Below are 27151 nucleotides of genomic sequence, written 5' to 3' on the forward strand. Positions count from 1 at the left end.
AGTCAATGGATTGAACAACCCCCAATTTTAGGTACTCCAATGGATTGGACAACCCCCAATTCTAGGTACACAACACACCCACACACTCCTCACACATTTATCATATTTTTCCCACAAATGCACCCTCTAGAATTTGAAGTCTAGACCTTAGTGGTGGGGAGGGGGTGAAGTGCCACCTGAGCTAAGGCTCTTCGGCGGTGCCTAGTTGTATGTGCCTCCCCCCTGCTATTCTTGCATGCATTGCACTCAGTACCCCAAAACAATAACCATACTCTTCTTCCCCAAGATAAACTTGCATTTTGGCACTACTCAATAGCAAGCCCAAATAGCATCCCTTTGTAACAAGCATGTTGCCAAAAGGAATTGGGCCTTGGCCCCTTCTTCTACCCAGTATCCCACCCAACAAAAGGACTTAGGTAAAACATGAATTATGAACAACATTGCCAATTGCAAATAGCTTGCTCGGTCTACTCCTCCCTCCAACCTTGTTTAGAAAGTTCACGTGATATTTGTGAATTTCTCACACGTCTCGCAAATTTGTTTACAAAAGCGAGGATACAATATGCATTCCATGACTAGATTTATGGCCTTGCTTTCTAGTTTCTAGTAACTTTCTTGTTTAGCTGGATTTTTTTTTTTTTTTGACATTGCAACAATTAGTGTTTTCAAGATTCATATAATATTAATAGGTAATGAAAATACTAATAGTGATAGCAACAGTAGACTAGAGAGCGAGGAAGTAAACACAATCTACCACCACTCTTTGCTTATATTGCAATTAAGCATGCATTAATTAAGACTTAAGAGAAAAGGGGGCCAAGTTTATGATTTGTAAATAGGTAAAGAAAAGAGTAAAGAGGTTGAGGCCTGTCTTTATGTTTGAAAGGTTGGCAAAGGGGAACTTAGATGGTTTCATTAATGTGTGTTGGTGACCCACAATTAAGCATCTGTCTACACTATCCACATCTCACAAACCTTGTGTCTCGTTACTATCCTTTTCAAGTTTGAACTTTGAACTCTCTCACTCACTGCTGAGTACACACCTTTCTTTACGTGGAAATGAATCCTCTCCAATTTTTTTAATACTTGACAAAATCGAGTGTGATCTTTCACTTTTGATTCTATAAGTGGGACCAAAAATAAATAAGAGAGAGAATAATGAATGGTTAGATTAAATACTGCACACCATCCAGTTTTTTTTTAATGGAGAGGATCTACTCCGAGCCTTTGCATAACTTAACTGCCACATGCCTCTCTCTCTCTCCTCGTCATCATCATCTTTCATCAAACATCAAACGTATTAAAAGAGTGCTTTCTCGGTTTCCCTGAAAGTACCCTTGTCCAAAACAACTTCCTTTTAAAATTCAGAGCAAAAAAGAAAAGAAAGAAGGTTCTCTTGATAAGTTATTGTTATTCCTCTCTGTCTCATTCTGCTCCCACAGCAAAGCAAATGAGCCTCCTTGTTCTGTTTCTTCATGCTGCTCTTGCTCACACTTCTGCAAATGCACAACCTCCAGGTACTGCCCTATAAAATCAAATCCTTCATTTCGCTTTCTTCTACCTCTCTCTGCTTGCTTGCATTGGTTTCACAACACTACAAAAGTTTTCAAATTGAAACCTTAAATAATTAAAAATTTACTGCTTGTACTTTCTTCTGAAACAGGAGTTAAGGTTAGAATGGTGCACCACCAGAATTTGAATAAGAGGATTCAAATATCACTAATTGTTTGTTCTGCGCTTCTCCTTGGAATCTTCCTACTTGTATTGTATGTCTGGTTTCGTCGCCATAGAAGCTTAACAAGCTCCAGCAGTAAAAGCCAAGGAAACATGGGTATTACTACCGTCTGCCTTTACAGACAAACTTCCTATGATGGTCTTGGCTTTGGTTAGATCTCTGATTCATTCTTTTTATTTATCTGTTGAGTGTGTAGAGGCTGAAAAAGGGGAAACCTTAAACCCTGTCAATGCTAAACTTAACTACTCAAGGATGGCAGATAAGAAGAGTTCAGTTGCTATTTTTGACTTTCAATTATTAGAGGCCGCAACAAACAGCTTTAGCAACAGCAATGTTATGGCAGAGAGTGGTTCTAGAATTGTTTACAGAGCTCATCTTGATGAGAATTTCCATGCAGCTGTTAAGAAAGCAGATAGTGATGCTGATAGGGAATTTGAGGTGATGGTCCTCTATTACTATTAAAAATTAGAAGATATCCATATCAATATTTAGTATCTAGGTTTGCTACATTCATTTGCCTTTGATGGTTACATCAAACTGCAGAATGAAGTGAGTTGGCTGAGCAAGATTCGGCATCAAAATATCATAAAACTCATGGGCTATTGTATTCATGGTGAATCAAGATTTCTTGTTTATGAATTGATGGAGAATGGATCATTGGAAACTCAATTGCATGGTACATTAATTTCATTTCTTTCATCTTGATTCAGAAGAAATACATAAAAATTATCTATACTTGGGATCTGAAGCATCTTATATTGTTTGTTTATATTAACAATAATTCTAGGGCCTAATCGTGGATCATCTTTAACTTGGTATCTCCGTTTAAGAATTGCAGTTGATGTTGCCAGGTGATTTCGTCATGCTTATTCTGTCAAAAATTGCTAATAAAGTATTTCTTGTCTTGTATATACTATAATGATTAATGACTGATGCATATTTGACTTTGTTAGAGCATTAGAATATCTTCACGAACACTCCAATCCCCCTGTGGTTCATAGAGATATAAAGTCTTCCAATGTTCTTCTCGATTCTAATTTTAATGCTAAGGTTAGGCAGTACATGATAATTTAATCATACATGTTAATTACTGATTTATGTTCCTACACTGAGTTTTACGGTTCAGCTCACAGATTTTGGACTTGCTATCTCTTCTGGAGTGCAACACAAGAACATGAAGATGTCGGGAACTTTGGGATATGTGGCACCTGAGTACATATCACATGGTACACAAGAATATTCGTTATTATAATTAACAGACAAAAGCTTATAGTCCTTGTTACACTGTTTGCTTCTTTCTTGATCTAAGTGGTTGCATTATTTGTACTAACTTATAAGCATATTAGTTCTGTGCAATTAATTGCAAAAATTGCTAGGTATTCTCATAGTTATGTTAAAAAGGGCAGAGAGAGATGAAAGAGCTTAGAAAACTTTATGAGAAGCTGAAATTGTAGATTCTAATAATGTTGATTAATTCATGTTACTAACAATGCTTAGTGGGATAAGTTTGTTGTTTTCATGATTATATTTTTACAAGTATTCTCTTACAAATACAGAGAAAAAGGGAGGCACATCGATAAAATCTTTCCTATTATTATAGTTTTGCGCTTATCTTTTTCCTTCAAAACAGAAATATAACATTGCAAGTTATGTTTTTCAGGTAAACTAACCGATAAGAGCGATGTGTATGCTTTTGGGGTTGTCCTTTTAGAACTTTTGACTGGAAAAAAACCGATGGAAAACATGTCATCAGACCAATATCAATCCCTCGTTTCGTGGGTATGTTTTGTTTCATACCAATCCCTCTTAGATATCTGCAGTAGTTGGTATGTAAAACTTTGAAACTCGCAGGCCATGCCTCAGCTAACCGACAGATTGAAGCTTCCAAGTATTGTGGATCCTGTTATCAAAGACACAATGGATTTGAAACATTTATATCAGGTTCATTATTCATTGAAAAGAAGCAGTGTACTCAGAAAGATGTCTTGAACTCAATGCTACAAAATCTTAAGTTGGTGTTTACATTGTACAGGTTGCAGCAGTAGCTGTTCTGTGTGTGCAAGCCGAACCAAGTTATAGGCCGCTAATAACAGATGTGCTACATTCCCTCATCCCTTTGGTACACAACCAACTTAAGGTTGGTGCCTCTCTCACAGATATAGAACCAGTCCGCTCAGAGTGATTTCCACTTTGTAAATTTTGTTTGTAACTTAACTCATGTCATGTGCATTCAGTCACATCTTAATGCTGTGCTGTAAAGACTAAAGAGTGATACTAGTATATCCAATTGTTATCATCTTTTTCCATCATTTGCGCTTTGAATGTTTTTAACCTGTGTTTCCTCTTTTATATCTTCTTGGTTGAGCAGTTAATTAGTTAGTTATTATGGAACTCTTTACAGCAATAAATGTCAACACCTAAAGGGTTTATGTGTGTTGTTCGACATTTTGATTTTATGACAAATAGGCCTAATAACGGAAGGAAACGCACATGTTAATATCATATGTCAGCACTGTCCAAAAAATATATATCATGTTAGAATGTGGCTAAAAAATTTAGATATGGGAGTAGAATGAGTAATATAGTTTAACATTGTAATTGTTGGCGTTTTTTAAAATTATGGGAGGTATACAAATCGTGTTTAAAAAATTTGGAGTACACAAATTGGATCTTTTGATTTGTGTTTAAAAAATTAAAAAAATTTGGAGTATACAAATCGAACGGTCAAATTTCTATACCTCTTAAAAATCGGACAATCTGATTTGTACTTCTTAAATTAAATTATCCTACATTTTAAAATAATATCACAGTAGATAAAGGACTTTGGATTGCATTTTTGGAACATTTAATTTTACTTAAGAAACAATAAATTCTTGTTAAGATTGGTGAGGACAAGAAGAACGATGCTATAAAATTTCTAGAGATTCACGACTCTCAATGCTTGTAAATGGAGTCAATTGAAGATGGTCAATTTCCCTAACCTTCCTTATCTTAGCTTCATGTTCTTGGAATAATCGGTTCCCATTTAATTTGATCTCTACAACCTATTGCTTACTCAGCCTAAGAATATAGAATTACTATATGACTTCTAAAGTGGATCTCATGAAATGATAAAATAGAATTTAAATCTTCTGATTTTTAGATTTTTACTTGAGAGAGTAAAATGTGAATTTTTTTAAATATTTTTTTTATATTTTTATTTGTTTTATTTATGAAATAAATGATAAAAAATCACATTTTATTCTCTAAACTAAAATTCAAAATTTAGAATCCAAATCCTTTTATGTTGTCCGAAAATGGTGACGAAAAATATTTCAAATCATTGCCTTCGCTGATTCATCAGTATCCAAACTCAAACGTTCATATGATTCATCATGATTCGTGGCTGTTGTATAGGAAAAAGGGGAATGCATTCTAGAAAATGAAAACAAGAAACAAAAATATATAATAAAATTTTTTAGGTTGAAATCACTGATGATAATATCAATGAATGAAATCATAAACAGCTAAGAAGGGGAAAGCATATAAACTTGCTGATGACAAAATCAAACTTGTTGATGTGTCTCTCTATTTTTTTGGTTGACTATGATGAGTTATTTATACTGTTATACTATTTAAATCTTTCCAACAAGACTGTAACAGCTTGTTTCCACTCAAACACCTCCCCCGCCCCGCTCTATGGTCCAAAGATACGGCAAAACGATGCCAGTTTCATGCTGTGCTAATAATTCAAAGACTAGGCTTCTTCGGATTGTCCATCCTGGCGGTCACACTGAACTTCACGACAGACCTGTCACTGCAGCCGAGATTATGAGCCGTAACCCAAGATGCTGCATTGCATATCCACATGTGTTCCAGCAACCATGGGCAATTGTTGCACCAGACACAGTGCTCGTTGTTGGACACAAGTACTATGTGGTACCGATGAGCACAATAAGAAAACTTCAAAGGCTTTCTCCTAGGCACTCTCCTTCTCCAGCTCGTGACATAAGCATCAGTTTCTCTGTTGGAGAAACTAGAAATAAACAGTTCAGCAGAGATGAGGAAGATGATGGCATGATCCATATGTGTTGTATCTTCAGGAATAATAATAATTCAAATAAATCTAGATGCAAACAAGATTCTCGAAACAAAAGCGAGAAGCCACAAATTGTATCAGCTATAAGAAATTCAAATACATATGTTAAGTACAAGAGTGGTGGTTTATCATGTGACAACACGCTAACTAGCAGAAAGATGCAAGATTCGACAGGAAATGACTGTAGGGAATCTCCTAAGAAAGCATGGTCTTCTGAGATTTGGCAACCGAGTCTAGAGAGCATCACCGAAGAGTGAATTAAATTTTGGGGCATGCGATGCCATGAGTGTTGATGATATCCAATAATATATTGCTTTATTTGTTCTTCATCCCGTAGCCTATATTCTTTAGATACCACAAAGCTCCCTCAGCTGCATCGTCTGCGGCTGTTTTCTTTTTTCGTTGAGGGGCACCATAGCACTCTATAATGTTCCTCGATGCATCTTCTATCTCAATAGTAACCTTGAAGGTAAACCTGTAAAAGATATCTAGTCAATGAAAATAACAAAAAATATTGTTATGATGCACTTACTTCTATTTCCTTGCATTTGTGTCCGACAAACAGAGGCAATAAAATAGAATAGGTTGAATATTAGAATATCATGATAAAGCCACAAGGCACGAATTATTAAAATCTTGGATGATGCATGATCAAGCAATCATCAAACAACTTGCCCAACAAAGACTAATGAAGGCAAATTTTGTTACAACTGCTTGGAAGTTGAATGTACGTATCAGCTGGATAACTACATGAAAGAGAATAAATCTTGTAAACAAAAATGAAAAGTAATAAATCCAGCGAGTATCATTAAACACTAAAATACAGAATTATTGTGTGAGAGTACGTGTACTATATCATAGCAGGAAGAATTACATTATCTGATGGCATGGACCATCCTTTTTGTAACATTCAAATAGAGGGGGCTTCCAATGGTTTGCAGCACAGATCTCGTACAAATTTGATCTCGCAGGTTTTTTATTCATACCTAGAACCACAGCAGTTCCATCTTTTATTCAATAAATAATGAACTGAGTTAGTAATTCAAAGGTTAGCAATTTTGAGTAACCCAAAAAAAGTCCACAGAAGCACAAAGATGAAGAGAACCTATTTCAAATTTAAAGTCCTAAAAGAGAATGTGTACCTTGTTCATGTGGAGACTGGGAGGACGCGTTCTTCTCAGAGTCACAAGTGTCTCCCTTTTGCAAGGGAGTACGTTCCAAGATGCCCTTATCAGAATCCATCTTTACCACTTTAGCAGTTAATCTGAAATCAGAATCCTTCAAATTAACCTGGAAACTAAGAAGCTGAGAATTTGCACATACCAATTTGAGAAAAAAGAGAAAATTTGAAATTTCATAACCTTCACCTTGGATCGCCACTGAGGAAGCAGCTTCAGAGTCTACAGAGTAGACACATATATGACTGCGTGGCAAGTAGCAGATTCAAACCACAGACACATGTATGGCTGCGTGGTAAGTAATAAGCATGTGTACGTGGAGACTGGGAGGACGCGTTCTTCTCACAATCACAGGTGTCGCCCTTTTACAAGGGAGTGTGTTCCAAGATGCCCTTGTCATAATTCATCTTTATCACTTTAGCAATCACTTTAACAGCTAGTCTAAAATCAGAATCCTTCAAATTAACCTGCAAACTAAGAAGCTGAGAATTTGCACATACTAATTTGGGAAAAAGAAAAAATTTCACAACCTTCACCTTGGATAGTAAATCGGTCGAGCTAAGGAAGCAGTTTCAGAGTTTTGCAAATTACAAACACGTGTATAACTGCGTAAAGCACCTATACATTCTATAATGGAGTCTTACACGATTCTCCAATCCATATTTAAATTAAAAAATGTTGGTAAATCATCTACTCATCTCACCATCTATTTATAATATAACAAAAGATATCACAATAAATTGACAATTATTTTTAAACATTTAAATTTTTTTTATTATACCACTTCATAGTTTTCTTCTTTGTATCATAATATATGATTTTTCTCATGATTGATTTTTTTTTTCATAATACTTATTTTTTAGATATTTTATATTTTTTATTTTTATGTATATTATTTTATATCTTTNTTCTAGTCAATGACTATAGTTTTTTTAAGTTTACTAAACATATGTATTATTGGATGGTCTCTAAACACTAGAATATATGATATCTCTCATATTTTTCCTCCTTTCATTCTTATTAATATTTTTTATAAGTATTTAAATAATTTGGTTAATGGCCATATTTTGTTTGTTTGCTAAATATGCTTATTAGATGATAAATTTTTTAAAACATTAAAATATATGATTTTTTTAATTATTTTGTCAATTGTATTCATTAGTTATATATTATTCGTTTTACTTATATTTTATTTTTTTCTCTTTTAATAATTTATATTTTTTAATATCATTTAGTTGTAATAATATTATTAAAAATACATAATATTATTATAATTCATAAAAAATAAATTAAATATTAATTTCAAGTATTGAAAATTATATTATATTCATATTTGTATTTTATCTAATATTTTTATTTTTGTACTATAGTATTTAAATATAATCTAAAAAATTCAAAACAATAATAAATTAAACAAAATTACTACTTAAAATAACAAAAATAAAGATGATTATATAAAGTCAAACGAATAAAATTAAATTAAATATTTTTATACTTTTTTTAACTCTAATTTATGTAAAAATAATTAATATTTTAAACTAATTAATTTATATATTTTATAAATTGTATATGCATGTTGCGCTGGTCTAGTTGTAATAAATCGTTTTTCTACGATGTTTATTAAATAAATGATTGGCAATAAATTAAAGTGCTTCATGCGTGTTTGTATGAATTATACTCTCAACTACATAATTAAGGGATTTGGTCAGTTACTATCAAGCTACACCTTATGATGTTTATATTTAATTTATCTTAAAAGATTTCATGTAATTAATCTTTATAAGATAATAATAATAGAAAGGATGAAGAGAGAGAGAGAGAGAGGAAGCTCAGTAATTTGTGCTAAGTAACTTTATTGTGATGGAGTGGGAAGAATACATATTACTAGTGCTAAATAGGGAATCCGTATCAATGCGAAAAGCGCAAAGGAGAAAGGGAAGCAATCATGATGGAACATGAAAGGAAACAACAGCTCATGGGGGCTAGTACTAAAAAACTTGTGAGCCAACCTTGGACTGTGATGCACAATCTCGAAGTGTTGGATTATTCTAAGGCCCTTGCATATCAAGAACACAAGGAGCTTTCTATTCATCTAATTTCTCTTTGCTAAATCTATGATGGCACTCAAACGGTGTAATGCTGTTGAATAGTCTCAATGTCAAGCCCCTTGAGTTTGACAACAGACTCCACGTGGCCCTTGAGTGTGTGAAGCTCCCTCAACCTCGCAACTTCAGCACGCTTTCTTGCCTGTTCTGCGAGTTCGGACAGCTCCCTGAAGTTGTTCTTGTCATTCAGTATTTGATCTGTTTCAGGAGGATTGAGGCCATGAAGTGTGCGTTGTGCTGTGGCCCACTGTGCCTCTCTCTCTCCCCTTCCGTAGTCCTTCTTGGAGGTGAAAGCAACCTGCAAATTTCATTGCCGTTGCAAGGTTCAATAATCAATTAATTAAGTAATTGAGTGAGAGTAGTGGAGTTGTTAGGTACGGTACTTACCCTGCTCTCAGTGATGTTATCCCAAGCCTTGCCGGTCAAAGCATATCGGATGATGAATTTAAGGATATCCAATGGAATGTAGAAAACAATGCTGTAAAGCCAAATGACACCAGCCCAGCCCCATCCAATCCCTTCAATCCTCGCAAAATCCCAGTGTGCATATACAGCTATGATGGTCGCAATCTGATGATAAAATCAACCAAGCAATCAATATACATATACATGCAAATGGAAATACTAATTTAATAACCGACTCACCAGCTGTGCAATGAGGAAGGCAACAACAAGCAAGACGCCGGGGCGTTCAACGTAAGACCAACTCCTCGATCGAGTCACGAAGATCAGAGCCTGACTCACAATACTCACTTGAAGGTACACTGCTGCTATCAGCTCGCGTTCGTTGTTCCTAATGGATCTCACACCAAAATTGTCCTGCCATTGTACAAAATTTATGTTATTTCCCAAACAAGTTTGCTTTGCTTTCTTGTTTTTGCTACTTTTTTTTTCCATCTTACCGAGAAGAAATCGGATGCATGAGCAGCCCAATAGAAAATAACTGTCATAACGGCTAGGTAGGTACCAAGCACCACGCCTGTGGCGAAAATCTCCTTAAGCTTCCATGAGTCTGGTACGGGAGATGGCTTCACCCTATCCTTGGAAATGGTCATGATGGTGCCATCGTTTAGTACAGCAATGATCAAAACCATAAAAGGCGAGAAATCGAATTTCCAGATGAGAGCAAGCAGCATGAAGCCCAACACGATCCGAATTGTTATGGAAACAGCATATATGGTGTAGTTCTTCATTCTCTGGAAGATGGCTCTGCTGGTCAGAACTGCACTCACAATCACACTCAACCCTGGTTCTGTGAGCACTATGTCGGAGGCACTTCGCGCCGCATCGGTTGCATCAGCCACTGCAATTCCGATGTCTGCTCTTTTCAAGGCAGGAGCATCATTCACACCATCCCCAGTCATCCCACAAATGTGCTTCCTGTCCTGGAGTCTCTTTACAATCTCATACTTGTGCTCTACAATTATCATATTCACATCAAAATCAATCAAGAAATGTGTGTGTATAGAATGAATGTAATAATAAGTTACCAGGGAAGACGCCAGCAAAGCCATCAGCCTTCTCAATAAGCTCATCAACAGGAAGGCCAACAATGGAATCATCTTTGTGCTGACCAAGGAGGGAGGAAGAGGGGTACATGTTACTTCCCATGCCAAGCCTGCGACCAGTCTCCTTACCAATGGCCAACTGGTCACCGGTGATCATCTTAACATTCACTCCCAACTCGAGAGCACGCCTGATGGTCTCTGCGCTGTCATGTCTGGGTGGGTCAAACAGAGGCAACAACCCTACAAATTCCCATGGTCCTCCTGGGCTGTCCTTGTTCTTCTCTGGTACTGCCTGCAATCAATTCTTCATCATCAGATGCATCTTCAAACACTCACTCGCATGTCATGTAATGTAATGTAAGAAACTACTCACTTGTTTGCCGACAGCAAGGGAGCGGAGGCCGCGGTCAGCAAACTTATCAATAATGGAATGGGCCTTCTTTGCCACATCTTCCCGGAGGTTGCAGAGTTCAATAATCTAGCAACACAATTTCTATGTTAAGGACATTCCGCTGAATTAAAGGAGATGTATTCATAATTCATGCATGTACGTACCTGCTCTGGTGCCCCTTTGCTTACTCGGTGCCAGTTACCCTCGGCGTCAATGTATGTTATGGCTGTACGCTTATCCACTGGATTGAAGGGAAGGAAATGCACCTCTTGAATGCCCTCTCTAGCCTGTTTTATTCACACATTACTAGTTAATTAATTAAACACAAGTAAATCAATCTATGTATGTATCTGAGGGAAGGATTACAAACCTCCTTTGGATCACCCAACATTCCTACAATGCAAGCATCAATAGCATCTTGGTTTTCAACCCTGGAGGCCCTAGCTCCAAGAAGAATTACAGTGTTCTTATCGGTATCTTTGGAGAAGACCTCAATCAAGTTGGTATCGACGGTGAGTTTGTTCAATGTTAGGGTGCCAGTTTTGTCACTGCACAAAACATCCATGCCGGCCATCTCCTCAATGGCTGTCATCCTCTTAGTGATAGCACCTTGCTCCGATAGGCGATGGGAACCGATAGCCATGGTTACAGACAAGACAGTTGGCATGGCAATGGGAATTCCTCCAATGAGAAGCACCAACAAATTGTCAATGCCGCTCCTGTACCTGCGGTGCTGAATGGGATACATGACTATAATCTCTACGATCATTCCCAGGGCAATAGAGCAAATGCAGAAGTTACCAATGGCTGTCAACACCTGATCATTTGATTCACAACTCAAGCGTCACCTCAATGAAATGAAATGAACTAGTTAGTGATTGGAGAGATGAAGAGAAGACTGTAGCGTACCTGTTGGAAGTGGCCAACTTGGTTAGTGCTATCCACAAGGTGAGCAGCCTTACCGAAGAAGGTGTGGACTCCGGTGGCAATCACAATGGCCTCAATCTCTCCCTGTTTTACTGTGGAACCGGAGAAGACTTCATCGCCGGAGCACCTAGTTACAGGCAAGGACTCACCGGTGAGCGCGGATTGATCTATCTTGAGGGGATCTCCTTCCAATAGACGGGCATCAGCTGGGACGATGTCTCCCAACTTGATGCTTATTATGTCTCCTGGCACTAATATAGCAGCATCTTGCTCACTCCATCTTCCATCTCTCAGAACCTGTCAACATAACCAACCCCTTTAAATATAATACCCAACCAACAACCATCATCATTCTTCACATCTATCTTTGTTTTGTTCTTATACCTTCGTTTTAGGGGCAAGACCTGCCATGAGTGCTGCTGCAGCATTTCCTGCATTATTCTCTTCTATAAAACTGATGGTGGAGTTTATGATTAACAGCACTACTATACCCACAAAATCTTGCCAATCCGGTGGCTCATTCTGCATATTTATGGAGGAAATTAAACATGATTAGAGAAGGCCAAATTAGGATATCATTCGTTACGGAATGTAGTAGAGTACGCAAAACGTACCCCTCCATTTGCTAATGCAATGGCCATGATGGCAGCTAGTTCCATCACCCATGAAAGAGGATTCCACATGAAGCCCAAGAACTTGAGCACCTTGCTCTCCTGTTTGCCACAGCAACATGGCAAGCTAGTTATGGTTGATGCAATTACTCACACAAAAACATAACATACAATTATCTAGAAAAGAATGAATGAGTTTGATGGATTATTGCCTTCTTTTCTTCCAACTTGTTTGGGCCAAAAACTTCCAATCTCTTTTGGCCTTCCTCAGAGCTGAGTCCATCCTTTGTACAGTTCAATTCTCGGAACACTTCTTCAACAGGAATCCGCTCCTGCACACACACACATTAATGATATACATACCTAGAGAAACAAGAATGTTAGAGGAAGAAAGGAAAAGAACTAACAAGATCAACAGTCTCCTTCTTGATGTCTTCGAGGCTCGTCATCTTATTCTTTATTGCTTATTGCTTCTTGCTTATTGTTTATTGCTTATTGGTTATTAAGTTGAAAGTGAAAAGCAAAGAGGAGAGCAGAGAGAGAAGAAGCTTTATTAGTGATTAAGAAAAAGACGAGCACATGAGATTATATAATAAGGGAAAACAAGTGAAAAATTATAATTAGCAGCTGAGAGATTGGATTATTCACACACTTGGTGTCAATTGGTGCATGCATGATTTGAATTCTCTCTCCAAAATCACACTAAAATCACTCATTCCCACTCGTTCACTAACAAACTCCGCTGTCTCACTTTAACAAAAATAATAAACAAAGAGCGAAGCAGCGGGTCTCGTGCTGCCCTTTTGCCCCGGTCTTCCGCTTCTCTCCATCTTCTGCGTCACATTCTTATTCTTATTCCACCTATACCATCTTTCATCTTACTATTACTGTATTATTATTGCATCACTACTGCACAAAATAATAACATGTCAATGAGAATGTATAATCCAATCTTTGTTTCTAATTAATAATAATACTACATTTCGCCAAACACAGGTGTCCTACCATTCTACAGCTGATAGAGATGATGATATGACGAACCCAAAATTGAGATGGATCCAATATTCATTAAATGAAGTAAAATTTTAATATATCTCTCTAATTTTACTTGGATTTAATCTGACCTTTCAATTTTTAGATTAAATTTTTATGTTAACGTAACTAACTGAGATCCACATAATGTGCATAATAGTATATGGTATATTTTAATAAGTATATTATATTGTTTAAAAAGTAATTAAAATATATATATCAATTAACATTAAATTTGATGTATTTTTATTTAAAAAATTTTATAATATAAAAAATTTTAATATTAGTTATACAAAATTACATTTATTTGTATTTATTTTAGTCGATTGGACTAAGTTTTTTTTTATGTGGTATCCATAATGAATGTTTAAATTTATTCGTCATATTTTTTCTCACAATTGCATAATAATTACATTATATTATAGTTAAAAATTAGTAAATAAAGTTGTTAATGTTTAACTTTTTAATTATTACAAAAACAACTAATAACATGTTGAAATTAAATATAATTGCAAAGATATTAAAATATAATTATATNTTTGGCCAGCATTTAATCAGAAAAAAGTAAATAATCTTATACCATTAGATATAATTTTACACCATTAAAATTTTTAATATTAGAATTATATAAAGCTACATTTATTTGTTCTTTTCATTTTTGTATTTATTTTAGTCGGTGAATTAAATTTTTTTATGTGGTATAGTAACAAATGTTTAAATTTATTTATCATATTTCTTTCACAATTGCATAATAACATTACATTATAGTTAATAAACAAAATTTTTAATGTTTAACTTTTTAGTTATTACAAAAACAACAACCAATAACATGTTGAAATAAGTATAATTGTAAAGATATTAAAATATAATTATATATATGTAAAGTATTAATAATAAAAAAATACAAATAATAAAAATAATAAAAGTATTTTTTAATATATTTTAAAAAATAACAATATTTTTATTTTGTATTTTATCGTCTAATATAATTATATTATTTTTAAGCAAATAAATTCTTTCATTTATTGGTATAAATGATTTTTATAGATGAACTAAGCCGACTTTGATAAACCAATTATTTATTTACTTGACAAGATTGTCAAAATAAAGAATAGTATTCTATTATATAATTTTGAGATGCTCTATAGTTCCAAAATATAGACTTAGAGAAAATTGAAAGAGGTGCATGTGATATAGAGGATTTAGAAGAAGAGATGAAAAAGGTGCATTCTCTTCTATTTATATTGGTGCGGTTCTAGTGTTTCCCTGTAGGCGGGCAATTGGCAGGTTGTCATGTTGTCGCAATTAATGGTGCGGTGAGTAGTGGTCATGGTTGCATCCAATCTCACCGGCGGCACAACACATCTGCAACATATCCCTGCAATCCAAATTATATCATCATCGATCATCATCAGCTAATTAATAAGTAAGAGAGAGAGCTTATTACGTGCATACCGAATTTGGCAAGGCGATTCACCCAAGCGGGAATAGATTTTCCGGTGAGCCTGCGAGAGGCGGCGTTGGAGAAATGGTTGCAGTTCTTGCTTATCAAATTGTATGCATTCCCTCTGTACTCTCCGCCAAGCTCCTCCATCACTGCCTTCACCTCACTTTCTCCCATCCCCGTCTTCCCTATCATCACCCTCTTCCTGAACTTGAATCCTTCGCACTTCTTCGGTTCTCCTTCGAATATCCCCGACCACGAACTCTCGTGAGCCCCGAAAGCATACTTAACGCCGTAAACTGTAACAACAACGTCAACGTTATATATATTCTTAATTATTATGGAGAAATGATGAAGTAGATGCATGCATGCATGGAAGAAACCTTCCACCCCGGAATGGTACACTCCGAGGCCGAGCCAGTAGGAGTAGCCGTTCGTGGGGGAAACATCGTAAACGTTCAGATACACCGGCTCACATCCTGAACTCCTTTTCTTCCGCCGGCGGCCCTTCCTCCAACCCATTCTGCTACGCCTCTTTCGATCTAAAAGTTATTGCATTTCCCTTTCCCAATTGTCTGTGTATGGGTTTCTGAATGTTTTAGAGGTTCTTGTACCGGCGGCCGGTGCTGCTGCTGAGTCTCTGTTAAGTCACAACGGTGTTTTATTTAATCTGTTATAACTTAATAAACTCAACTTTTAATATATAGATCCATCAGTTGTGCATTAACGGCCAGAACATGCCCTCTAACTTAGCTTGGACCTAAATTACGGTTCAACTACTCACTTCTCTGTTGTATTATTATGATTTAGGCAAATAGTTACAACTCAGCATCTTATATTATGGGGATGGATTTTTTGAGTGAAAAAAAAAATTGGATAATATTCAATGTTTAATTTTATCTTTTATTGTTTTTTTTGTATTTAGTTTTGGTCCCACTTATAAAATTCAAAATGAGAAAATAAAGTTTAACTAATGTATATTGTGTATAGGGGTGGCAAGTTGGGAAGCCCGCCCCGTCCCGTCCCGCCAAAACCCTGTCCTTTGGCGGGCTAGCCCGCCCCGCCTTGCCTAATGAGGCGATCCTAGAATTTCACCCCGCCCCGCCTAACAGCGTAATAAATATAATTATAAACCAAGTTTTCATCTAAAACATAGTTATAAATATTGTTCCCAAAGCAAAATAAATATAATCCAAAATATAATTATAAATATTGTCGCAAAAACAAAATAAATATAATCCAAAATACTCAATTTTCATCTTTATTATCTTGTAAGTTGGGTTGGAGGAAGTAGGGTTTTGGTAAAAAAAAAATTGTAAAAATACTCCTTGCTAAAAAAATTCTAAGCCCGGCGGGGAAGCCCGCCCCGCCCCGCCAAAGTCCGCGGTTTAAACGGTGCGGGTTAGGCGGGCTTTTGTCTTTTGGTGGTCCCAAATTTTCAGCCCAACCTGCCTTTTTTGGCGGGTTACGCAGGCTGACCCGGCGGATTTAGGCTTTGGCGGGTTACGCGGGTCGGGCCGGCGGGTTTAGGCCCGTTTGCCACCCCTAATTGTGCACTAAGTACTAAAATAGAGTAGCACAGGTAGGAGATAACGTGGCCTACTAAGTACTAATTACATTTGAGAAAGTCTAATCAACACTTTTATTAAAATCTAACTAGTACTTAACTAGCAAAAGAAAAATGAGTAATCTCACATCATTGGATGAAATCCCACATCATTAAAAACACTAATGATGCTAATTAATGATTGCTAACCCCTACTACTCCTCATTACATTTACTTAAGTTTTAATATGTATTTAATTTTTATTGATAGAATATAAATAAAATTATAGTAGTAGCCTAGTAGAAAATCTAAACTCAATCCTAGAATATCAATTAAAGTACTCTAATGCAAATTAGGCCATGATATATCTGGAGAATAGATTTCTCAATTATTTTTATTATTTTATCAAATGTGATATCTTATTATTCAATATTTTTTTTACATATTTTCTTTTGATCTCACTTAAAGAATATATAATAAAAAAATCACACTTAATAAAACAATTCAAAAAAAATTAAGAGATCCATATATCTGACTATCACTTTTCAAGTTTGGAATCTTCTTCATTCTTTCTCTAGATATTACATTATGTGTACTTCGAAATTATTTAATGTTCCACTTCCTCTGGTGGATCGGGCGATGCAGTCGAGGATTAACTGATTAAGGTACGCTAATTCAGTAATTTGTGTAATGTTGTACACGCACATGCCATGCAGATTGTGAGTGTGAATATGCCTAAAACAAACGGGGAGTTGTCCTAGCAAATTTGAAGGCATTTACATCTCTATCCCAAATCAAGTCGAGTATGCTGACCCTGAGTCATTACGTGAGATTGCTTCTTCAACTGCTTCTGCTTTGTTGTTACTTGAGAGTTGAGATTCTTTTGAATCTGTAACCTTAAAATCAAAGCCCCTTCAGACAGGTCCTTTTTGAATTGTGATAGATCATTCCTTCTATTAAGCTTTGAAACAGAAAATTATATATTTATTTATGTCAAAATAATGAAAATTGATCAGTAACTTGATCTTTAAAAGGAAATGCCCGAAGGCACCTCCTAAAATCAGATGAATTAATACAATGGAGTCCCCCAAAAGAAAAACAACGAGCATGCCCATTGCTAGCCACCCCCATGAGACCTTATTTGGTTAGCCAGTATATTAAAATCAAGAACGTGCACACGGATATGACAAGCGAAAGAATTATTGTATCCCTTGATTTTTTTCTCCTTATTGCTGATAGGATGTTATTTACCTGCAACATAATTAAAAGTGTGATGCTGCATACATTAAACAGAAGAATTCCAAACAACATCCTACCAGGCACATAAACCCTAGTTCTAGTAGACAGCAATGAACTGACAAAAACAAAAACAACTCAGTGTGAAGGCTTTAGAAACAGGGATCATACCGTGGGGAGGCGACTGCTCATATTGCTGAGCTTTGAATTGATTCCACCAAAAGTTGAGCGCTGGTGGACTAGTGAACCCAGCGTTGCTTGTGCTTGAGAAATAACAGTGTCCATCTGTACCACAACCATATGCAAAACACTTCAAAATAAGAAAATCCGAGATGGAGACCACTCCCATAGAACTTAAAAGGAAACAGCAGACACCTTAACAAAACAGACACACCCCAGATCCAAGCAAGGAAACTAAACAAGGCATTGGAATGACATATCAAATACTTTAGAACTCAGAAATCTATATCTATTAAAAAAGTTGTGGACGTAGTAAAACTGTTCTGAGTTAACATGTTTGGTTTAAACACCCCAGCAATATCCTAATACTAACCTATTGTGCTTGCACATAACCAATATGTTGCTATTTACAAAGCCCCATTAAGAAAGAGCAAATAAATCAGACATAAATATCATACAAACTTTGTGAGAGAAATATCTAAGTTCAAATATAAAGCACTCCACTGGCTAGATCATGATAAGACAAGAAGAGAACTTTATAACAGAGAACCAATTTGATTGTTTCATGTCACCGACCTGTCCGGTGCTTCGGCTTATAGATGCATACTCTTTTAGGAGGGTTTGCTGTTCAGAACCTGCACCCTCTTCCAGGTCTAATCTTGTCCGATCGAACTCTCTAAAATCATCTAGTAGTGAAGCATGTTCTTGCTTTGCTCTAAGACTAGACTGGAGGCGATAAAACTCCTGCAATCAAATTACATCTAACAAGAAGTTGGTTTCTGACAGGCCCGAGCTTTAATAAAATCAAGAATTGAAATAAATACAAGCAGAATCATTACAAAGCAGAAAGAGAAGTAGACCAGATGTTGAAGATATAAAACTATGTTGTAAATAATAAACCCATAACAATACAAGTCCTAGAAATTGAAGCAGTTAGCCTTTGTTGGGAGCAAGCTCACAGCCTCAGAGAATGATAGGGGAAACTCAATTTATGCTATAAAATACCTGGGTGAGATCTTGAAGAATTTCTTGGTGTCTAGTTAGAGTATGAGAAACCATTTCTGACCCACCGGATGACACCCAGGCTTTCATCTGAGAGTTTACTTGTTGGAGTTGTTTGAGTAGCCGCTCAATCCAAGACTCCAAATCACTCTCAGCAGCATCAGATTTCGTAGAAATGTTTGCTGACACCAATTTGCGGTACAAACTCATTTGCTCATCCAGCTGAGCTTGGAGCTTTCTTGCCTGCAGAAAGAAAAACAAACGATTCAATAAATGTGCTATCAGTAATGCAATTTGAATACAAAACAACAATATGATAAAATACATAACCTAAAGGAACGAACCATCTATGATTAGAACTTTTGCTACTTACAACAATACCTTGAGAGCATTGGTGTGAACAGAACAAGCAATGAAATGCGTCCTATACCTTGATTCTAAGTAAAGACCATTTTTGCCCAAATTAGGCTAGCTTCTATGCTGTCTCTCCTATTTATGAAATCAAATAACTTAAATCTACCATAAAAAATCATCAGAAGCCTTGTAAATCTTCATAATTCATTTCCTGAGAAATTTAAATTCAAATATGAATGTAAACAGAAAATCAGAACTAACAGCAAAGCAATCCATGTCCAAAGCACAAGAATAAGATTTTGTAACTCCATAATCATGATGGGGAGCTTCCCGGAGCAGTCAGCACTCAAGCGTATGCGTATAGAATTAGCTTCGAGATGCAGTTATTCTATGAACCCAAGCCAGGTCTAACTCATACATAAGTAGCAAAAGGGCACAAGCACAACAAACTGATCCAATAATTCGAATCACCAACAGCAGGAAATATATAATAAAGAAAAAAGAAATTAAATCGGAATAGTGGCCTCCAAATTTCATTATAGATAGGCATAGGCATGTGAAATGTTCGATAGAGACGGAAATTGGGGATAGAAGGTGAAGAAATGGAACCTGTTGGCGGAGGGAATCCCACGAAGCGGTGACCTCCATGGAGAATGAAGAAGGAAGGGAGTGGAGTCCGACGGACGGTTGTTTTCAGAGTCCAACGCCACGTACCACTTCCAATGGGTTGCTACTCTATTTATCAAGTCAAAATAAAATAAGGTAAATTATAGATACTATAGAATTCTCAATAAAATAAAACAAACAAAGACATATATTTTATATGTATAAAAAATTCAAAAGTTTTATTAATATAATCTTATCAATATTATTTCTAAAAAAAATACAAAAACAAATATAATTTATTTGTTTTTTAATATTTTTAATTATTAATTTATTATTTTAATTTTTTTAGTCTAATAATCTAATAATATACTTTAATTTATATTTTTAAATATATAATAAATTCTTCTATTTTTTAACATTTTCGTTACTTCTATTAATATAATCTTATCGGTATTCTTAAGTCATGTTAACTAAATCCTATTTTATATCACACATACAAAGGAAAATCGGATGTAAATTGTAAAGTATTCAGTATAATTAAAAAAAAAAAACCGAGAAGAAGAGAGAAGAATGCAATGGAGGACGCAGACGCAGACCCGTGGTTGGCGGCGGACAAGGCCTACCATGTCATGTTCTGCTTCGTGCTCACTTTTCTCTTCCACAGCGCCGCATCCCTCACCCCACACCCTTTCCTTCGCCGCCAGTCAATTCCCCTCGCATCCATGGCTTCTCTCCTGGCTGGCGCCGCTAAAGAAGCCGCCGACCACCTGGGCTACTTCCGATCCGCCGGAGCATCCCTGAAGGACGCCCTCGCCGATCTGCTTGGCGTCATCCTCGCTACATCTCTTCTCTCTCTTGGCACTCTCAGAATCAAACGCTCTATTCCTCCTCCTCCCCCTGATCGCGGAATATCGCTGGTTTGATTTACATTTTTGGCCTTCAAGCGCAAGGCTAAATATCTTTAGCTGCTTGGCTTAGGAAAAAGAGAACCAAGTGGATATTATTTCAGTATTTTTTTTAATATTTATTTGTCGAAATATTATCATTATTAGTAGGATCAGATGGTTCGAGCTGACTGTTCCTGTGATGTTCTGCTTATTCTGGGAGGGATTGGTGAGCGGAGATATATATTCGAAACTCTTGAATGACAATGAGGATTGTTTCTGGCATTTAGCTTATTCTTCTCACTGTTGTTCTCATAATACCAAATAAAAGGCCTTGTGGAAAGAAAATCAATAAAATACAAAAGAAAATAGGATACATATAATAAGAAGCAAAACATGAAGAGGCAGAGTAAGCTGAATTTGTGCAAGTTGATCCTAGTGAAAGATATGGAAGAGTATATAACAATAGATATTACAACATGGGAGCTACTCAAATAAATAAAGATGTTAAAAATATCTTTTTATAAAAATATTTTGTATAAAAATATAATTTATTTATTTGATTACATCTTAAATAAAAGTAACACTTTTATAACCTATCAAAATTTAATTTTACAATTCATTATTCAAATATCAAAAAAAAAAATTCACGTAAAGACAATTATAAAATCTTCATTAGAATACCTATGTTACAACATAGCTTTATACACTTTTATAGATAGTTATATCCAAAAAAGAAAATGTCACATTGGTAGTGAAAGAATGGGTTGTTAAACCCTAACTACGAAGAAAAATTATAGCGTACAGATGTGAAGGTAAAGATATGCTCTTTTGTTTGATGTGAAGCTTACACGTGGATTTCTGCTGGTAGTTAGAAGAGCAGCTCGCAGACCTTTCTGAACAGCTTGCAGAGGTTGCAGGGCTGGTTTACAAAGACTCCACATTGTAGCTAAGCCGGTGGATAGGGAGACCAGGTCAGCATGAGAATCCCGTTGAAGGGATGTGAATGGGCTTGTTGTTGTTGAGCCTTGTTTCATTCCTGAAATGTTATGATTGGGTTGGGGTTGTTTGATTACTTAGGATTTTTTGATATAGTAAACTGTAACCGGAAATAAAAGAGAGAAAACTTCCATTTCAATGTTGGGGATAAGCCCCAAAAGATAATGGATTGATCCATTTAGATCATTGTCTAGAGAAAATTGTTTCTTTTCCAATCATAAAAAAAATCTTGTCGTATATAGTTTCTCATGAATATGTGATAAACCACATTCTTTTAAACTATTTGGGATAACAAATAATAAATATGTTTAAGTAACTCAATTTGAAATTTAAATTCGGTGTTATATACCACATTCTTTTAAGCTATTTCTTTTATGCTTTACTTTACACTTTTGATGTTATCAAAAGATTTTTGTGATTTCTAAAAAATTAATTAGTAAGTAAATTAACAAGTTACCAATTCGTGTACAGTGAATTAAGTGTATTTTGTAAGTGAAATAAAATATGTTAGTGCCTGTAATTATATCCTCCCCTAATATAAGAGAGGAAGAAGTTTGGTAACTAAAAATTTTCAGTCATAATTACTTAAAAATTTTTATAATTTATTTTATTTATATCACTTAATAATAGTTTTATTTTTTATCTCACTCTCTTATCATTCTACTTATCATATTCTTATCAATTCTACTTATTAATGATATTAATTATAATATCATATTCCTTACTAGTAGGCATTCTTGTAATCAATACTTAATATAAGTTAATTACACTTGATTTTTTGTTTCCCTTAAGACATTTAATATCAATCAATGGAAATACGAAAAATCATTAATTCTATGTTTTCGTTAAGGCATTTACTTGCACTTGATTCTTGGTAATATATACTTTTCATAATTTAATTATGATCATTCAAAAATCATGACTATAATACCATTACAAACAAAATAGTGTATAAGTCAAGAAATTTTAGAAGAAGTTGCGTTGATTTGGGCCGAAAGAAAAGAAAATTGGCAAGCCCAAATGTGTTACTTATAGCTCAGCCTTGGAACAAATTGCCTTAATTATTTTGGCTGAAACAAGTTATTTTTGTTTGGGCCAAAAAGGATTATTATTACTACCAGCCCAATTGAAATCTTTGCTAAATAGACCAAAGTTCGGTCCGAAACCATTAAGAAAAGAAAGCAAAGTTTCATTGCTTTCAACGGATCTCATTCTCTCATCATGTGATGGAATTCAAAATTTATTAGGATGAGTTAATGCAGACCTTAGAACTATGAGAGAGAAATTGAAATTGATTTGATTGATAGCTTTAATGAGGCACGCTACCTCAAGCAAAGGGAAGTGAAAATTTAATTTACTTTATCAAGATCCATTAGTTAGTGTTCAAATTTTCCTTTCCTCTCTCTCATCTTACTTCTTGTTTTCGGTCATTACACATCAGCTATGAAAGAAACTTTGAGCCACCGAAAAGAAGGAAGAGTAAGTAACAAGACCATCACAATGATGGCAAGAAAAAGAAAACATAAAGTATGTAGTGGCTAAGATCTTCAACCATGAATGGTAAGATTTGGTGAAGAGATCTCAGCTTTTCCATTCCAAAAATGGATGATGAAGATTTCGGTCAGTAGAGGAAGATCCCTGGAGGGATGGCTCGCCTCTACTTTTGAGTTCACTCATCACAGAAGGTAGCTAGGATGGCTACGTGAAGGAGGAATCAAAAGTGGAGCAGGAGGAGTTGTCATGCATCATGAAGCATCAAGGACTAGGAGTTCATCTTGAAGAGCAAGGCAAGATGGAAGGCTCGGATTGGTGCTTATTGGTGACCAAGGAAGGACCAGAGGTAATTGCATGTTGGTTAAAGCATTTGGTTTCCTCTTCTTTCTCACTGACCGAACCGGTTTGCATGAAGAAGAAGAAGTTTAGCTTGGTTTGTTTGGTTTCAACCGTGAAGGCTTCCTCCTATAAGTAAGGGAGAACAGGCAGGGCTTGAGGCAAGGAGTGAGAGTGCAAGACATAGAGTTCTCAGAGCTACCTAAGCTAACAGATTTTCTTCTCCTTCAATGTATTCTGTTTTGTATTTTTCTATTTAATTTTGTCATGTCTTGAGTCTCATGAAAAAAGAAAAACAGTGAGGTTTGTATGAAAAAGTCATAGAGCAAAAAAAGGCAGAGAGTGCAAAATTAAAAGAAAAAGTCATAGATGTCCTTAGAGTTCTTTTGTACATCTGTGTTGTGTTTCATGATTCTGTGAGAATTCCCTTGTAAGTTGGGTTAGCACTTTACAGTTGAAAGCTTGGCAGTAACCAAGTCAAGTTCAGGATTGGGTTTAGATTCTGGACTTGTCCCATATATGAAGGGTAGTTTCTAGGGAGAATTGGTGCTTGTAATCAAGAATGATTATAGTGAAATTCCATCATCTTTGTGATGGAGACTGGATGTAAGTTGCACTACACTTAGCAGCTGAACCATGATATATCTGGGTGTAATTTTTCTTCTCTTCTACTCCTTTTCTGTTTCTGCCGCACAGGAGATAAAACCGTAAAATATCTCGTGCCAAGTGATGAGACAAAAAGAAAAAGTCTTTGTAATTATTGTATGTGAATCTGTTTGTCAGTTTGTGGGCATTGCTGCTAATAATCTGTATGAATTGTGAAGCAATCTTGAACTTTTCGGTGGCCATGTCAGCATTGTCGTCGTCTTAATTGTGCTGCAACGAGCTTAGGGATACGTTGGTCAAATGTTTAAATCACTTGGACGGACTATGCGGTTAAATGGAAATGTCAGAAACTACTATATCAGCGGCAAAAGAATTCATAAACCGATTTAGTTTTTATCTCTAAACTGGTATAATAAAGATACAGTGGTTGGTCAGATTTATTGAATTTTTTTTCTGTCATTGAATTTTGCTTTCGAAAATACATTTTAATAAATTACCTTTTGTTGAGTTAAGAAATTAACTAAATTAATTAGTGATGGCAAACATTATTTTTGGGCAAAATAAATAATTAGTGTTGATTAATTGTATTTACTTTTTTACTAATTGTTTATTGTTGCAGGCCAAAATTTCAATAGCCCAAATGGAATAAAAAGCAATTAGCAAGGGAAAGTTGTTCTCTTCTTCCCAACTCTCTGCTCTATCCGAAAATGGCATTCAAGAAAAAGTTGTTCTCTGCCCTATTCTGCTTCACATCTACGGTCACAAGTGATACTTGGGGACCAAGTAGTTGTTCAATGGCTAAGATCAAGTTGACCATGAGAAGATTTCCATGGTTGCTGCTTTGTGGCTTTCGGTCAAGATGAGGAAGTCAGAGGAAAAGTTTCTACCATGAGGATTAAAGAGGAAAAGTGAACATGTGGGTTGGTAAAGCTCAAGGCTCAAGGTGTTGACCTTGGAAGAAGAACCAAGAAACATGCAAGGAGATAAAAAGAAGCTTGCTGTTCATTCAGAGGCAAGGAGAGAAAACCAGAGTTTGTGAGTTGTGTTCTGTAAAGTTCCTCTACTTGGATAATGCTCTCTTTCAAAGAAGCATTCGGCCAACACTGAAGAACTGTATCTGAGGTTTGCAAATCTGGTTTTGCACATAGCAAAGAGGCTGCTGATGAAGTCAATCTCCTTCATGTTTTACTGATTGTAATATACTTTTCCAAGTTTATCTTTCTGTAATTTCTTGTGAGAAAAGGCATTGTGAGAAAGTTCAAGTAAAAGCCATGAGTGGTAAAAGGCTGAGTGATACACTTGAGAGAAAAGTCTAGAGTTAATTTTCTGATTTCTTTAGGTTGGCTAAGTGTCTTGTATCTTGTACCTGTTTGGTATCCCTTTCTTAGTTGGGTTAACACTAAGAGTGAATAGTTAGGAGTTAGCATAGCCAATGTCAAGTTATGATAGAACTTGAGTATGAAATTGGTGTATGTAATTCTGTTAATTATAGTGAAATTCTTCCATAATTGTGGAGGAGACTGGATGTAGGTTGCATAGTACAAAGCAACCGAACCAGGATACATGCTGGTGTTTGCTTTTGTCTTCTCTGCTGAGTTCTGTTTTCTGATATTCATGAGACAAAAATAAATTGTCTCATAAATTTTCGCTGCTGAGTTCAAATAGAATCAAAATTATAATTTTGTTTAAAAAGATCATAACAGCAACATAAAAAGAAGGCATAGATTCAACCCCCTTCTCTAAGCCTACCACAACCTTCACCTTTTAATCGTATTTGCATGAAAATATTATTTAAAAACTTCGAGAATAAAATTATTTTTTTAAGATCTCCTTGAATAATTTTTTAACTATTAAATTATTACGTTAATTCTTTTTGTTAAAATTTTTTTATACTTTATTATTAATTTTTTGATATAAAAATATATTAATTTAATACTAAAAAAATTGTTAGTAAATTTTTTTAATATAGATATATTTTTATTGTTGTGCGTATTAGTGATGGTAATATTTTGTATTTAATGTAAGAAGAATATACATTAATATCGTAAAACTAATAGTAAAATATAAAGAAAATATTAACCAAAATTGTGGAAAAATAATCATTTATTAATTAAAAAAATTATTGAAGGATACTTTAAAAAAAATTAATTTAATGATTAAATAATATTTGTAATTATTAATTCTTTATGTTTATGCCCGTAAAATAATTCGTTATAATTGTTTTTAGGATTACTCAGACGAGATTGAATTTTTAATAGTTACCTATGTTAGTTATTTATTTGTAATTAGTTTTTTTTAAATAATTTCCACAAATAACGCCGAAGATGTTTTATTAGGTTACTTTAATTATTAATTCTTCAGAAAGTAAGCCTTCATTACCAGCAGCATGCATGGTACGGAATCGTCCCCCGTATTAACCCAATTGCTGGCTTTTCTGCATTTTTTTTTTCTGAAACCCCCAACATGGCCCACGTTCTAAGCCTCCAATCAACGAACGCGAAATTTTCAAAACTCCGTTCTATCTCACCAAACAAAGCCGGCTCAGTTGCTTATCCCATCAGCGCCTTCAATTTTTTTAGAGCCAGCTGCTTCCTAATCATGAAAACAACACGTGTCAAATGCTTAAATAAAATAATTATAAATCTGTATATCTGTACAGAATTATATCTGTACACTAGTGTGACCCAACTACGAAACAAACAAAACTCCAAACCCAAAACAATAAAAATTAACCCTAAATTTCAAATTATAAATCTTAAATATTAAATGTTAAACACAAAATCTAAACCATAATCCATAGACTCTAAAACTAAAATAAAAATTATAAATATTTAAAATCGATTAATATAAAAAATACAATAATATATTTAAATTATGTGAATTGTTTCTTAAAATAAAG

At 35.2% G+C, this 27151-nt stretch overlaps 6 protein-coding genes across 11 annotated transcripts; 2 read left to right on the forward strand and 4 right to left on the reverse strand.

Annotated features, from left to right (window-relative positions):
• Window positions 1–1320: 1320 nt before the first annotated feature.
• LOC107459955 (probable receptor-like protein kinase At1g80640) lies at window positions 1321–4045 on the forward strand. The gene is made up of 10 exons (XM_016078276.3): window positions 1321–1517; window positions 1664–1831; window positions 1932–2173; window positions 2279–2411; window positions 2523–2586; window positions 2689–2785; window positions 2862–2961; window positions 3396–3514; window positions 3587–3676; window positions 3768–4045. Exons 1-10 carry the CDS (start codon window positions 1451–1453, stop codon window positions 3915–3917), a joined length of 1230 nt encoding a protein of 409 aa, XP_015933762.1. The 5' UTR covers window positions 1321–1450; the 3' UTR covers window positions 3918–4045.
• Window positions 4046–5841: 1796 nt separating this feature from the next.
• LOC107459905 (ribonuclease 3-like protein 1) lies at window positions 5842–7651 on the reverse strand. 6 transcript variants are annotated; one of them, XR_008001251.1, is made up of 5 exons: window positions 7528–7563; window positions 7181–7446; window positions 6956–7103; window positions 6688–6799; window positions 5842–6288 (listed from the first exon to the last, which is right to left on the reverse strand). XR_008001251.1 is itself a non-coding variant. In XM_052251768.1 (5 exons), the coding sequence occupies exons 3-5, from the start codon at window positions 7053–7055 to the stop codon at window positions 6129–6131; spliced, it is 393 nt and encodes a 130-aa protein (XP_052107728.1). In that variant the 5' UTR covers window positions 7056–7077; window positions 7181–7458; window positions 7528–7651; the 3' UTR covers window positions 5842–6128. The 6 variants fall into 6 exon arrangements, 5 of the variants coding, with proteins under 5 accessions (XP_052107728.1, XP_052107727.1, XP_020983811.1 ...); XM_052251768.1 differs by having other exon boundaries at window positions 6688–6820; window positions 6956–7077; window positions 7181–7458; window positions 7528–7651; XM_052251767.1 differs by having other exon boundaries at window positions 6688–6820; window positions 7181–7458; window positions 7528–7651.
• Window positions 7652–8809: 1158 nt separating this feature from the next.
• On the reverse strand, window positions 8810–12990 carry LOC107459575 (ATPase 9, plasma membrane-type). Its single transcript, XM_016077810.3, has 13 exons — window positions 12941–12990; window positions 12746–12865; window positions 12537–12635; window positions 12307–12444; window positions 11905–12219; window positions 11366–11812; window positions 11160–11282; window positions 10978–11082; window positions 10587–10896; window positions 9999–10513; window positions 9742–9915; window positions 9484–9666; window positions 8810–9394 (listed from the first exon to the last, which is right to left on the reverse strand). Exons 1-13 carry the CDS (start codon window positions 12980–12982, stop codon window positions 9116–9118), a joined length of 2850 nt encoding a protein of 949 aa, XP_015933296.1. The 5' UTR covers window positions 12983–12990; the 3' UTR covers window positions 8810–9115.
• A 1810-nt stretch (window positions 12991–14800) lies between these two features.
• LOC107459546 (deSI-like protein At4g17486) lies at window positions 14801–15531 on the reverse strand. The gene is made up of 3 exons (XM_052251671.1): window positions 15393–15531; window positions 15021–15308; window positions 14801–14943 (listed from the first exon to the last, which is right to left on the reverse strand). The coding sequence occupies exons 1-3, from the start codon at window positions 15529–15531 to the stop codon at window positions 14801–14803; spliced, it is 570 nt and encodes a 189-aa protein (XP_052107631.1).
• A 1986-nt stretch (window positions 15532–17517) lies between these two features.
• LOC107459936 (Golgi SNAP receptor complex member 1-1) lies at window positions 17518–20063 on the reverse strand. The gene is made up of 5 exons (XM_016078250.3): window positions 19937–20063; window positions 18977–19216; window positions 18548–18715; window positions 17963–18076; window positions 17518–17806 (listed from the first exon to the last, which is right to left on the reverse strand). Exons 1-5 carry the CDS (start codon window positions 19973–19975, stop codon window positions 17693–17695), a joined length of 675 nt encoding a protein of 224 aa, XP_015933736.1. The 5' UTR covers window positions 19976–20063; the 3' UTR covers window positions 17518–17692.
• Window positions 20064–20462: 399 nt separating this feature from the next.
• Window positions 20463–21102, forward strand: LOC107459620 (uncharacterized). Its single transcript, XM_016077857.3, has one exon. It carries the CDS (start codon window positions 20509–20511, stop codon window positions 20854–20856), a length of 348 nt encoding a protein of 115 aa, XP_015933343.1. The 5' UTR covers window positions 20463–20508; the 3' UTR covers window positions 20857–21102.
• The last annotated feature ends 6049 nt before the right edge of the window (window positions 21103–27151 follow it).

This window comes from Arachis duranensis, chromosome 7 (genome assembly GCF_000817695.3).
Source record: "Arachis duranensis cultivar V14167 chromosome 7, aradu.V14167.gnm2.J7QH, whole genome shotgun sequence".
NCBI lineage: Eukaryota > Viridiplantae > Streptophyta > Magnoliopsida > Fabales > Fabaceae > Arachis > Arachis duranensis.

Excerpts from the sequence above, each read along its gene's own strand:
- LOC107459955 (XM_016078276.3), top strand. The coding sequence starts at position 1,451 with ATGAGCCTCCTTGTTCTGTTTCTTCATGCTGCTCTTGCTCACACTTCT. Across the intron at positions 1,832-1,931 it reads TAAAAGCCAAGGAAACATGG|AGGCTGAAAAAGGGGAAACC; the intron begins GTATTACTACCG and ends TTGAGTGTGTAG. Across the intron at positions 3,515-3,586 it reads ATCAATCCCTCGTTTCGTGG|GCCATGCCTCAGCTAACCGA; the intron begins GTATGTTTTGTT and ends TGAAACTCGCAG.
- LOC107459905 (XM_052251768.1), bottom strand. The coding sequence starts at position 7,055 with ATGGATTCTGATAAGGGCATCTTGGAACGTACTCCCTTGCAAAAGGGA. Across the intron at positions 6,821-6,955 it reads CCAGTCTCCACATGAACAAG|ATGGAACTGCTGTGGTTCTA; the intron begins GTACACATTCTC and ends ATTGAATAAAAG. Across the intron at positions 6,289-6,687 it reads GGTCCATGCCATCAGATAAT|GTTTACCTTCAAGGTTACTA; the intron begins GTAATTCTTCCT and ends TATCTTTTACAG.
- LOC107459575 (XM_016077810.3), bottom strand. The coding sequence starts at position 12,982 with ATGACGAGCCTCGAAGACATCAAGAAGGAGACTGTTGATCTT. Across the intron at positions 12,866-12,940 it reads AGAAGGAGACTGTTGATCTT|GAGCGGATTCCTGTTGAAGA; the intron begins GTTAGTTCTTTT and ends GTGTGTGTGCAG. Across the intron at positions 12,220-12,306 it reads GTCTTGCCCCTAAAACGAAG|GTTCTGAGAGATGGAAGATG; the intron begins GTATAAGAACAA and ends TTATGTTGACAG.
- LOC107459546 (XM_052251671.1), bottom strand. The coding sequence starts at position 15,531 with ATGGGTTGGAGGAAGGGCCGCCGGCGGAAGAAAAGGAGTTCAGGATGT. Across the intron at positions 15,309-15,392 it reads GTACCATTCCGGGGTGGAAG|TTTACGGCGTTAAGTATGCT; the intron begins GTTTCTTCCATG and ends TTGTTGTTACAG. Across the intron at positions 14,944-15,020 it reads GAATCGCCTTGCCAAATTCG|GGATATGTTGCAGATGTGTT; the intron begins GTATGCACGTAA and ends TTTGGATTGCAG.
- LOC107459936 (XM_016078250.3), bottom strand. The coding sequence starts at position 19,975 with ATGGAGGTCACCGCTTCGTGGGATTCCCTCCGCCAACAG. Across the intron at positions 19,217-19,936 it reads GGGATTCCCTCCGCCAACAG|GCAAGAAAGCTCCAAGCTCA; the intron begins GTTCCATTTCTT and ends TTCTTTCTGCAG. Across the intron at positions 18,077-18,547 it reads TAAGCCGAAGCACCGGACAG|ATGGACACTGTTATTTCTCA; the intron begins GTCGGTGACATG and ends GTTGTGGTACAG.
- LOC107459620 (XM_016077857.3), top strand. The coding sequence starts at position 20,509 with ATGGAGGACGCAGACGCAGACCCGTGGTTGGCGGCGGACAAGGCCTAC.